Genomic DNA, 12,977 nt, shown 5'->3' on the forward strand with positions numbered 1-12,977 from the left:
TCAGTAACGGGTACAATCCCTTCCATTCAGGATAGCACAAAAATTACACAACTGGAAGCAGTATTTCCCCTTATGGGTCTGGAGGAAAAACATAGAATGCTAATCATTGGCTTGCCAATGGGGATGATGCCCTCGATCAAGGATTGTACCACTTGGGGATCAATCTTTGCTGCGTTTACATCAGAATACACTGTACCCCTTCCATAGCAGTCATTCCTAAAAGTATTGAAACAGATACAGAATGAGCACCGGACAGGACCTGCCCTGGATTTGGGGATGTAACTGATGGGTAATTTTGGCCAACACTCTGCAATCATGCTGAGTAACATAAAAGGGGAGGCAGCAGCAGTGGCTATACACCACCGTCTAAAGGAACAGCTCCTATAAATAAAGAACAAGATGACAGCCGTACTGCATGAATATATCACGGAGGAAACACTTAATACACGAGTTGGTGTCCCACATAGACTGTACGAAATTACACTCCAAAGAGAGGGGGACATATCAAAAAAAGTTAAATGTCTCTTTTGGGAGAATTTAACATATGGATATGACATCCTGTTAGCGTAAATAATCTGTGATGATTTGCCCAAAAGGGGAAAGTGTAATTTTTTCTGCCTTCTCCAACCTCGTTCCAGAATCTTTAAAACATTTATACGCACAGGAGTGGGTGCTAGCACTAGCTCCGGCACTATACGCAACCATATAGGGTCGGAAGTGGGGTCTACTCACCACAAAATTCCATTAAAATATACTCCCAATTCACAAAGACAGTACTCTATTTAAAACGATGCAAAAAGACAGGTCAAAGAAATCTTATACCAACTTGAATACCAAGTGTGATTTAGACTTGCACCTTGCTAATTAAGAATCCTTGATTCCCGTAATGAAACCTGACAACTCAAATCATCTAGTTTTGGATTACCGATATTTAAACACATGCCCACGAACATTTGCAGTTCAAAATGAACATAGTGTTGCATTAATGAATAACATTGTGTGGAAGAAAAATAAAACAACATTAGATATCTTGAATGGATTCTTCTGCCAAATATAGCTCCAGATAGCAGATGTTTGACTGCATTTTCTGCCCTCTGCCCTCTGCACTCAGCGTTGCTTATGTCGTTTGCCCAAGGGGTATCAGAACAGCCCGGGGCTATTCTCGGCAAGAGCGTCACAATTATTACAAACATGCGACGAGGAGGCAGTGTCCTATGTAGATGACATCTATTCTGACAGATGATAAATTTCTTGAACACTTGTGCAACATTATTGTGGAATTCGCCAATTTTGGCTACAAATTTAATTTCAAGAAATCAAAAATTGCCCATCTCAATGTCCTATTTTTGGGATATGAGCTATCAAGTGAAGGCAAGAGCATGGAAGCCAATAGTTTTGAAAAGTGTGAGCTGCTCCAACCTCCGAAGACTCTGAAGGGGTTGCCATCCATTTTAGGATTTGTACAATTTGGCAGAACATACATTCTGGATTATGCACAAAGAGTAATAGCTTTCTATGATTTAATCTGACCTGATTTCACGGCACACCAGTGGACACAGGAACATACAGATATACTCCTCTCCATTCAGGCTGACATGATAGCATCAAAACATTTGCACCCACGTGCAAATGTTTTGATTCTACCAACTTGGTGATCCGGGTAGTCCCAGATTTATCAGTATAAACATACATCACTTTTAATTATGGTAAAACAGTCGCAATTGCATATAAATCACATTTATACACGATTGCTGAAATGAGATTTACAGCCACAGAAAAAATACTGACAGCAGTAAAGACTGCTATAGTGAGAGAAAGAGCACTAGCACAGGGGAAACACATTATAGTTGTTACCCCTGTACCAACTTTAGAAGCTGTGACCAAAGTAAACATTCCAAATTTGAAAGCACTGCATCCACGATGGATACAATGGGCTAGTTCCCTCACTCCAACAGACGTTGATTACAAATATGTTTCTATACTGAAAACACAAGCATTGCTAAGTACGAACAATAATATCAACTCCCGAATGAAATCTTGCCTCTAGAGAAATATAAGCACATCATTTACACTTATGATTCTGGCCAGCCTGCCTTTGGAAGTAAACAACAGTTTAGCGCAGCTTGTGCTATAGTGAAGGGACATATGCAGGATGATAAATTCCATCCCAGCAGTACAATTACACAATCTCTCGGCAATTGTGTGGTGCTGCGGGCAGAACTAAAAGACCTGAAACTGGCCCTACAATATATGGATCAGGAATTCCCCACACTGATAGTGTGAGATTCATTCTACTCTGTGCAATTTTACACTGAACATCTTCATTATTGGGGCCGGAATGGGTTTAAGGATTCCAAGGGTTGTACAATTAAGCATAAATTGTTATGGGAACAAGTGGAATGCTGAAAGGATGCCTGCCACGTGTTCAAGTTATTCACACCATTCACATCAGCGTGTTGGTGTACACGTCGAAGGGAATTCGCTGGCTAATGAAGCTGCCAAGGCGACAGTGCGAACTGCTGCCGTTGCTGCAATCACTTGTCCTAGCACCAGGATAGATGGCGACATATGGATAGCTGTCAACACCTCTTAAAACGGCTCTGGCATGCCAAAGGGCTTTCCACTCAAATATTCCTATAAATGAGATGTGCGAAATACACCATATGCTAAAATTCTAGAAGTCGGGGATAGAGTTATACCAAACATGGATCGTAGATTAGGTTTAATTCTATCTGCACAAGAGGGTCTGGGCTCAGCACACGCAGGAGTCACTGCAACAATTTCATTACTGAAGCGGCAATACTGGTGGCCACATTTATCTAAACAAACTAAGGGTTATGTTCTAAAGTGCGACATCTGCCAGCAGATTAAAGGTTCCACAGTAGCACCGCCTCAGCAAACACCATTACTCATTTCAGACAATCCTCTCCCATGTGTCTATTTAGATCACTGAGGCAACTTAAATGACCCAGGCATTACTCTTGCACTCATACTTGCACTCATCAAATGATCCAGACATTATCCTTCCACCAAACCTTCCACTCAGGCACCACTCATGCACTCATCCATTCTCTCAGGCAGTACCCATACACTCATGCCGTGTAGTCAACACTGAGGGGAGCACAAATTGTGCACTGCATGTACCATGATGCAAAGGAGAAAACCTTTCTAGGTTATGATGTAGTGTCTAGCCGTACCCTTTTCCGTGCCCAAACTGTTTTTCATGACCTCCTCTACCATTTATCACACATTCCTAATGCTCCTGCCGGAGAATACGGCCCTAGCCGGAGAGCATGGTCGTGTGCAGAGAGTATGATCAGGGTAAGCAGAGTACGCTCCAGGTGCGGAAATTCTGTCCCGAGTGCAGACATAAAGTTAGGAGTCATAAGTGCATTCAGTGAATACCAAAAATCATAAGTGCCTTCTGTGAATACCAAAAGTAGTACGTTTAGGATTTTGTCTCAGATTAGTTATGGGAATCGGCCCCCAGGAGTTTGGCCTCAGCATTTGGCTGATGCTCAAACTGTTATAAAGGATTTGCGAGTCTTCATCGGGACATACGCAATTGGCACATTACATTCTGACCGTGGCCCTGCGTTTAGCTCACAGCTTACAAGGAAGCCATGGGAAGTATGGGTGTAGCCTTGCGGTACTCCTCCCACTACCATCCTGATGGAAATTTGGTGGTACAGAGGAAAAACCGAGACCTAAAGCAATCCTTAACAGCAAGGGTATTGGGTGTGGGTGGTAGTTTGGTCTATCACCTGTATGGGGTCCAGAGGGCACTTCACAACATGCCAAGAAAATCCTTGGGAGTACATACCCTCCTATGAGAACCTGTTTGGGACCAGAATGTGGGTACCTGATCTCAATTGTGCCAGCACAGTGGCAGATGTAAAACCATTTGAATTGAATGATCGTTTGGCTGTTTTACAGGAACTCAAATAATTCTAAGCATTACAAAGCAATGTCCAAGTGAAACACACTGCCACTGGGGAAGTGAAACAGCTACCGGAAAGACCTGTCTGGGTCTCGAAGATTGGGGACCTGGTCAGAGAAACAATAGTGGACAAGGAGTTTAGGCCATCGTACAGAACACCTGTACCTGTCCTGGCGGTCGAAGGAACAAGAACAGTACTTCTTCGCCTCGTACTGGCAAAAAAGAAAGAAGATTCATCTCCATAGAACTGATCAAACCACACTTTGTGGCTGATTCTCAACAGTAAGCCAAGTGGAATCCTGAGTAGCCACAAATCTCCTCTCGCTACGATACAGGAATTCAGATGGAAAGACTAATAATGTTTCAAGACTTCCCTGCACAAGATGCAGGAGTATCGGATAACGGAGGACGAATGACACCGGTTGAAATTGAACAATATCCACATACAACTGAAACACAAATTGCAATCCAGCCCAATAATTAAATCTACATTAATGTGCCTTCCCAAGAGACACCTGCCAGTTCAACAAACTCTGCAGAGCTATCAAAGATAAATCTAACTAAATCTGGCTACTTCATCAACCTCAATGCCTTTTCTTCAGATCCAAGTGAAACTGAGCAAATGCCACCCATTTCCAAAAAAGAGAAATTTTGACAATTCTATCTCTGTTTGAAAAAGACTTACTTTGTGTCCCCTTGGTTATATCTTTGGTTTGCATTAGGAATCCTGTTCATGTTAATTTGGATTTGTATAGTGATTGTCTTTTTCCTACTACTGAATGGACATTATCTCCAACTGCGCTCTGCAGTACTATCTGTAAATTTGATCCTGAAACCACATACGTCATCACATCGTGTACAGAGACCTGTCCCTAGTGAACATTACAGCAGTTCCAGTACTGGGTGGTATAGTTTGGGATAGAGTTTCATATGAAGTACTTGGTCCTACTGAACATTCAAAAATGTCCCAAGGATTTCAAATGTCATTGAATTATTTCATTGCCCCGAGTACACTCTCTGATGATTGGGACATTGAAACTGTAAATACTTTGCTCTCAGATTTAGAACAATTGGCTGCACCCTGATTTTGATACATGGTTTTGACTATTGGGGGGACAGAATAATAACAGGTTCAGAGAACAGAGTCTTTATTTTCAGCTTGCCTCATACCACTACAGATCATCTTCCTCTACAGATCAGTGCAACAGACTACCTGCTAAGGGTTTGCAAAAATAAAAGACCTGAAGACACCACACATACCTGTTGAAGGTATATCAAATGATACACTGATAAGTGAGGAGGTACTGGGTACAATGATACAGAATGGTACATAGCATTCTTAATAAGGACCAAGTGCATTGATTTACTCTGCTTTTAAGGCTTGAGTTTCATCAGATGAGAGGGTGGTGGATGCAGGTAAAGCGACAGTATTGGTATGGTTTAGCCAGCAAGCTCCCATTTGGTTGAAAAAGTGTTGGTGTTTGCCAATTAGCAGTGGGACTTACACAGTTATCTTCGTCCTCCCTACCACTTGCCTGCTTAAGGGTTCTGAATAGCAAAGCAATCAAACTTAGAGTCCTGTTAGTGCATCAGAAATGCAAGTGATCTCTTAGAGCAACCTGTCCAGAGGGAGCAGAGAGGGGCCAGGCATGGGATGGTAAATGAGAGTTGTAATCAAGAACAATTACTATTTTTAATTGCACAATATAAAAACAAATAATCAACTAAAATGTGAGCATTGCAGTAGAGGTGGGAGAGAGAAAATCACAAAAATCATTCTGGTTAATTTTTAAACCATTGCCAAGTGGCTCCATGTCATATGACACTGTGTACTACTGGTGATAGTTCTTATAGGAAGGGTGGCAGCAGGTGGGGTGGGAGAAACTGGTGGAGCGCAAGGTACTGTCATTTACACAAAACAGGAAAAACACAAACACGGGCAGGATGAGGAGGGAGAGAGAAAAAGAAAGGACAAGAGGATGAAAAGGGTGGGATGCAGGGAGAAAGGAGAAAATCAGAAGAGCTGAGAACACGAAAAGGAGGGATAAAAGCAGAAAGGAAAGAAGAGCAGAAGAACATGGGAATGGGGAGGAGGGGATGGTATTTGGGCAAGGGTACGAATGAGAAAGGCTAAGGGGCAGATGTATCAACATCCTGATTTGCGATTCTCAAATAGCGATTCTTTCGAAATCGCTATTTGATCATTGCAAATAGGGGTGAATGTAAAAAAAATCGCAATTGTTTAGCGATTTCTTAATATTTCTTAATTGCGATTAGCAAATTACGAATCGCAATTAAAGAATACTTTCTGATTCATTCCTATGGGCCTGGAGGCCCATAGAAATGAATGGGAAGTTATTCTCAATTTGTTATTTGCAATTTGAGAATCGCAAATTTGAGAATAATTTCAAGGGTGAAAGGGTGTCATAAGGACACCCTGATGCACCCCTGAAATGTACATGTGTGCATATATGGCGCACATACATGCCCAAAGGGCATGTATGTGCGCCACATGGCACCTTTACAAATGCCAAAAAGTGCATTTGTGAAAGAAATCGCAAATTACCACCAACTTCAAGTTTCAATTTCGGCGTTTGCGAATGCAATTTTGCTTGATACATATGGCCCAATGAGAGAAGGTGGAAGAGCTGGATTGAAGAAATAACTTTTTACTTATCATATATTTCTTCATGAATAACTCCTACACTAAGCATAAATGGCTTGAAAAAGGTTGTGATCCACATATGTGTGCCACTTGTATTTATATATTTGAGTTGTCCAACCCCATATTTGGTTCCAATTCAACACTTGTTAAAAGATTTAGCTCAAAGTAAACACTTGAATTACCTAATGCTTGTGTGATCATAGGAAATCCAGAAAGTGCCATCCCAGAAAGAGACTGGAACACAGTAAACATGGTGTAATTGACAGATACTGCAGCCCCCAGTCCGCACATCACTGTGAGCACACAGCACACTAGGAGCATTGTGCGCCGTCCACACCTGCGAAGAAACACATGAAAGCATGCTGTCTTAAACCGGTTACACCGTGCAATCCACCTGGCCACAAATACAAAGAATCAATATTATATGGTAAGTGAGAGGGTAATGTCTAACTATAAAAATGAATTGGTATTTAGCGCTATCATTTTGGGAAAACTATGTGAACATCCAATTGAGACACACAACTGCAAGCCAAAACCCTCAGCAACCCAGTATTCTTAGGATCTTGTTAACAATAAATAATCAATCTGAAGAAAGGAAAGAAAATGGGTTAATTATCACTATTACTGAGTTCCTGATGGTGATTACATTTATTTTATTTTTAATGAATTTTCCCAATTCAAAATGGCCGACAACATTCTGAATTTCATCACTTCCTGTCTAGCACTATACAAGGAGGGTCCATCTTGTGTTCAGTTGAATCACAGTTGTTTCTGCATCATTGCTCATTCACCGAACTCCATGGATACTCTGCCTTCTCCAGTTCCTGTAGTTTTCCCTTCTCTTCACCTTTGCCTGTTTGCCTAGTCAGCTAGAAGGGTTTTTCTGGTCTTCAGTTTTTGCCCTTGCTGCTGGATTTATTACCTGGAATTTTACTAGGTGTTGCTACAATCCAAGAAGACACTCCAAGCGTCGCCCAGAAGACCAGAACCTGACAAATATGAATTACCCTAACAGGACAGGTGCTGATGAGTGCAAGAATAATAGGCAATTAAGAAAAGAGGGGTGGGAACCGAGGCCTAAGTTTTAGAGGACCTCAAAGAAGTAATCCCAGTGCAGAGTGTGAAAGGTCTTTTCAAGATTGGACCAAGGACCATGGCTAAGCCAAGGTGGCAGCTTCCAGGAGCCTCTAAAGTGTCTGACATTTAATGAACTGTTCCTATGGGAAATTGACCCATTCTGATTGGGGTGAATTAGTTGAGGATGGATTGGTAAATACGGGATGCCAATATCTTTCCCAGTATTTTATAATCAGATTTTAGAATGGTCTATAAGAGGTTGAGTCAGTGAGGGGGGCACCCTGTTTTAAGAAGGGAGACTTGGAAGGCCCTTTAAGTGTCTGTCGGAAGCAGCCTTCCTCCAATTCCAATTCATAAAGTGTAACCAGCCTGGGGTCTAGAAGATCAAGGAATGCTTGGAAAAAAGTCCCATTTGGGGGTGCACCAATGTCTGGACACTTCAACAGTGTGGGATGTAATTGGAGCATCAATTTCTTCCTTAACATGAGGAGGGACTTGTGGAAGGGAGATGTCACAGAGAAAGACAGCAATCTGAAGCAGTGGGTAATAGGATCAGTCTAATGATGTGTCTGGTACAGCATTGAAGTTGGCCCCCCCACCCAGGGAAGTAGGTATAACCAACAAGGAAGCCTGAGAGATGCACTACAAAATTCCAGTCTGTCTGAATTTGGGGCATAAATACTGCCAAACAACAAGGGGAAGCCACTTAAAGTACCCTCTAAAAAGGACACATCTACAGTCAGATGTGTGTGCTTCTGGCATAGCAGTCAGTGGAAAAGATGAGCCCTCTCCACCATTTCTGCAGTCAGGGCCTCATATGTCGCTCTGTGTGTCTCCTGAAGGAATGCGATTTGCGATCCTCTGCTTTGTCAGAATTAGTGGATCTAGTAGTGTCTACTATAATAATAATAATAATCCACATTTGTAAACAATCTCCCGTAAGGGTCTCTAGGCGATGGGGGCCGTTGGGAAGATTAAGCAAGCTATTGCCCAGAGTCACATGGTGCTGGGCTAATCTACCGCCGGCACCAGGGATCGAACCGTGCTCCCCAGATTCCAGCGTCAGTCGCCCTGGCCGCCGCACAACCGTTCTCCCTTATTGCAGGATATTAAGATATAGGTGGTTTGTGTCGGGGGAAGCATCATGTTTAGTGGGAGGGAAGTGCCCCATTCAGTAGTGCAGGGAGGAGATGGAATGGGTTCATAATTAGCCATTGCCTCTTTGAGTTGTTAGGGATATGAGAGGCACCTACACACTGGAATTAGACCAAGGAGTGGGAATGACTGTTGGGTAAATGTGAACCTGAACCAGGTAGCAAGCAAATGACTGGCTGCCCTAACTTGTGTAAGAGCTCTGCAACTCCTTCTTAGAAGTGTATGGATCGCTAGCCATTGTTATTGGTAAGGAATCAAAGTAACCCAGCCAGCAATGCTAAAGAGTGATTTAAGGTTAGGACCTGAAGAGGCAGGGGTGAGAGGGCCAACAAGTGAAAATTGGAAAGAGGACATCTCTCAAGCAGCTCCCATGGGGCACAGGGTCAAGACTGAAAGTTCCCATGGGGCAGAGGGTCAAGACTGATTTGCATATGGCTGGGTTAAAACTGGAATGGCATGGTGAGCAAAAAAAATGATGGATTTAGGCTCTGTACTGGGGTGAATGCATGACATTGTTCTGCATTCTGTCCATCAACTAAAATTACCCCCTGCTACCCCAAAACCCATACCCACCCGGAACTCTAAAATTACCCCCTGGTACCCCAAAACCCATAACCACCATGAACCCTAAAATGATCCCGTGGCACCCCAAAACCCATACTCACCCACCCTAAAACCCACACCCAACCTGAACCCTAAAGATACCCTCTGGCACCCCAAAAGCTGAACACTCCAAGCTTACACTACATTTGCATATTCGGAGGGGACTGTCCATCTCGACGTTTCCAGGCATGTAAGTCTAAAACACCGTTCACTTAGAGTTACCTAGATATGCAGCCAGTAGGTAATGCTGGTGATGCTGTAGAATGCATTAAAGTTACTGGAACTTACTTAAAAACTGCTGTCTGCTCTACTGATACCATTCAGTGGAGTCAGGCTAATCAGCAGCACTGTCGTCCTGGCATCCAGCCCCTCTTGAAGGTCTCACTGTGTAGATAGATGTGGGTCAAATGTCTCCTGGTTTCTCCTTGCCTGGGCCTCCTCTACTTCTTCGTCGGTGCCCTTGGATGCATAAAGAGACAGATCCATGGCCCTGCTCAACATTCATCTGGTGAGCAGCGCTGTGGATGTGTATTCCATACAAGTACACAGACAGCAGGGGGAAAGGGATGGCAGTGCAGGTGACAATGGCGTCATAGCCCAGGGTTTGCTTTCTGTGCACTTGTATGGAATACACATCTATACAAGTGCACAGACAGCAGGGGGAAAGGGATGGCTATGCAGGTGACGCTTTTCCTTTGTAAAGTAATTCCTGCTAGCGTCATAGCCCAGGGTTTGCTGTCTGTGCACTTGTATGGAATACACATCTATACAAGTGCACATACAGCAATCCCTGGGCTATGATGCCTGCAGAAATTCCTATACAAAAGAAAAGCGTCACCTGCACTGGCCATCCCTTTCCCCTGCTGTGCACTTCACACCCCATGCTCACATTCACATCACAACACATCAAGTGCTTAGGTGAAATCCCTGCCTTCAGGCAAGGATATCACCTCGGTGGCACCAGTCTAAAAGAAAACAAAGGGTGGGGGCAGGGAGGGTCGCTGAAACCATTCAGAGGCGGGCTGCCTCGGGCTGGTTCTGGGCCTCTCAGAAGGGGTCATAAAAATCACATTCTCGGATGCTTAGCATTCAACCATGGATCGTTATTAGCACCTAGTGGTGGCTCAGATCAGTAGACGCTTTACAAGCGTAATATGCTACACGGAAAAAATACAGGAACACAACATCCAGGAAATCATTAACACTCTAAGGGAATGAAATATTAAGTAAAACGTCAAACACAAACAGGAACTAAATCGCTGACATGGATTGCCTTTTTACATTCATTATTTAGAAATTGATCAGTGTTTATGTCAGAATAAAGGGCATGGCGTTAGAGTCCGATAAGGACCCCTTGAAACGTCCTCTGTGACCCTGGCTGAGGGGTCACTTCAATGTGAGATGAAGCTCGGCAACTAAAGGGCCCCCCAAATGCAGAAGATTTCTTGAGAAATCCCTGTTCTGGAATGGGGGCTGAGCAGGACGTTTGTGGTGGAGGAGGAGGCTCATGGTTCCTGCGCGGCTTGCAGCGTGTCTTCTCCCTGCTAGTGGAGGTGCGTGCTTCAGTAATGCTTCTGGGCTTCAGTCCTGTCCAGATCTGCGCATCCGAGTGTTACACATAAGTACCATGGATGCATTGGTGAATGCTTTGCAGACATGTTCGGGTGAACTCTGTACTTTTGGTGACTTCATGTGTGAACGCAGCACCCTGAAGTGAACTCACCAGTTAATGTAGGGTGACCAACTGACATGGGTGCAAATTCAGGACGGTAAGTGTAAAAATTCAGGACAAAGAGTCTAAATTCAGGACGAAAATTCAGGACAGAAGGTCAAAATTCAGGACAAATCTTCAGAACAAAAGGTACGTTTTACAGACACATCAGAGGAAGTTGCGCGATAGTATAAAAGTAAGTAAATAGACAACCACTTAAGTACATGTCAAAATATATTTATATTAGGTTGAGACAATCGTGCACTTCATTGTTTTTCATTATGCACACAGCTTTGAGCAACTGTGCAGGTCTTTTTGAGGTATTTCATATAATAATAATCTATTTCTATGGTTACGGCACTGGGTTGTCCAGTCTGATATTTTGTTTACAACTCATGATCGTGAGCAGATATGTATGGTGAGAGAAGTGTTCAGGAAGATCTGCTCGGATAGACTTTGTTACTAGCATCTCATATCTGAGTGCCATTGTGAGATGTAACGCGGCACGCATAGGTGAACTAAAAGGAGGATTGCTATGATGAACCCACTATAGGGAATGCATTATGGGTGTTTCAGCAAGTGGAACTTAAAATATGGAATCTGACTTTGGTTATGGGGGCTTTGCAGAGAGTGGCACTATCTGACGGAAGTCACAAAGGTGCTTTTCCCTGCAGCTTTCTTAAAGAATGCACAGCCAATACACTATTACATTGTTTATTTTTGACACCTTGCCTATTGTTACAAACACAATATACCTCTCTAGCACAGCTTATGGCACTATGAGGCTCTCCCTAAAACCTTCCACTTAAAACAAAGCATGCAATCATTTACAATTACTAGTGTAACAGTCAAGTAGCAGTTGGGTGTCACTCAAAATGTTGTATGCATGATGTATGGATCCAAAACATAAACACACAGCAAATACAGAATAGTAATACATAGGCAAGGGAGTAGCAAGCAAATTGAAATACCTCCCACTTTGAACTAAAGGTCTTATGCCACCAAGAAAGCAAAGTAAGTTATCACAACCCTTCCCAGAAGAGCTCACTTGTTCAAGGATCTAGCCATTCATCCCTCCATCAAACCCCTGAAATCCACCATTTCAAATGTACTTTCTGTTATCTATTAATGTTTTCATCCACCATTCAGTCTTTCACCATTGATTCTGTCCTTCCATCTGTGTTCCCACTCATATCCAAACCTTTTCAACCATTTGCAAACCTATCCAACGCCTATTCTTCCATCCATCATTTCACTCATCCATCCCTGCATCTACCCTTTCACCCAATCCATCCATTCTTCACCCATCCAACCTTTCATCAAATCCATCCTTTCACTCATCCATCCAGTCTTCCACCCATCCATCCACTCCTCCATCCAACCACTTACCCTTTCACACATCCAGCCACCATCTGACTTATCCATCCATCAATCATCTGCCCTTTCACCCTATCCATCCTTTCACTCATCCATCATCCACCCACCCTTTCACCCAATCCATCCTCTCACTCATCCACCCACTCTTCCACTCATGAATTCCATTCACTCATCCATCCAACTATTTACCTTTTTACCCAAGTCACCCTTTCACTCATCCATCCACTCTTCCACCCATCCATCCATTCATTCACCCTTTCACTTATTAATTCATCAATCCAGGTACATGCGTGCTGTATTGCGCTAAGCGCTCCTTGAGCAGCGCTACTATTTTAACATAATTTTTTGGAGTTCTATTTTACTTTGTTTTAACTGTGCTTCCGCCAGGGACATTTCAGCTCCCCCTTACCTGCATTGTAATTGGCACCCCCACTGCCGTTTGGCGGGTC

At 43.2% G+C, this 12,977-nt stretch overlaps 1 protein-coding gene across 1 annotated transcript in view; it reads right to left on the bottom strand.

The window, feature by feature from the left end:
• Positions 1-12,977, bottom strand: part of LOC144821701 (solute carrier family 22 member 7-like) — a 254,092-nt gene that overhangs the window by 104,531 nt on the left and 136,584 nt on the right. Inside the window, exon 4 of the mRNA XM_078678918.1 lies at positions 6,788-6,942. Coding sequence (XP_078535044.1) covers positions 6,788-6,942 — 155 coding nt within the window. The remainder of the gene's footprint in view (positions 1-6,787; positions 6,943-12,977) is intronic.

Source organism: Lissotriton helveticus, chromosome 2_2 (genome assembly GCF_964261635.1).
Source record: "Lissotriton helveticus chromosome 2_2, aLisHel1.1, whole genome shotgun sequence".
Lineage (NCBI taxonomy): Eukaryota > Metazoa > Chordata > Amphibia > Caudata > Salamandridae > Lissotriton > Lissotriton helveticus.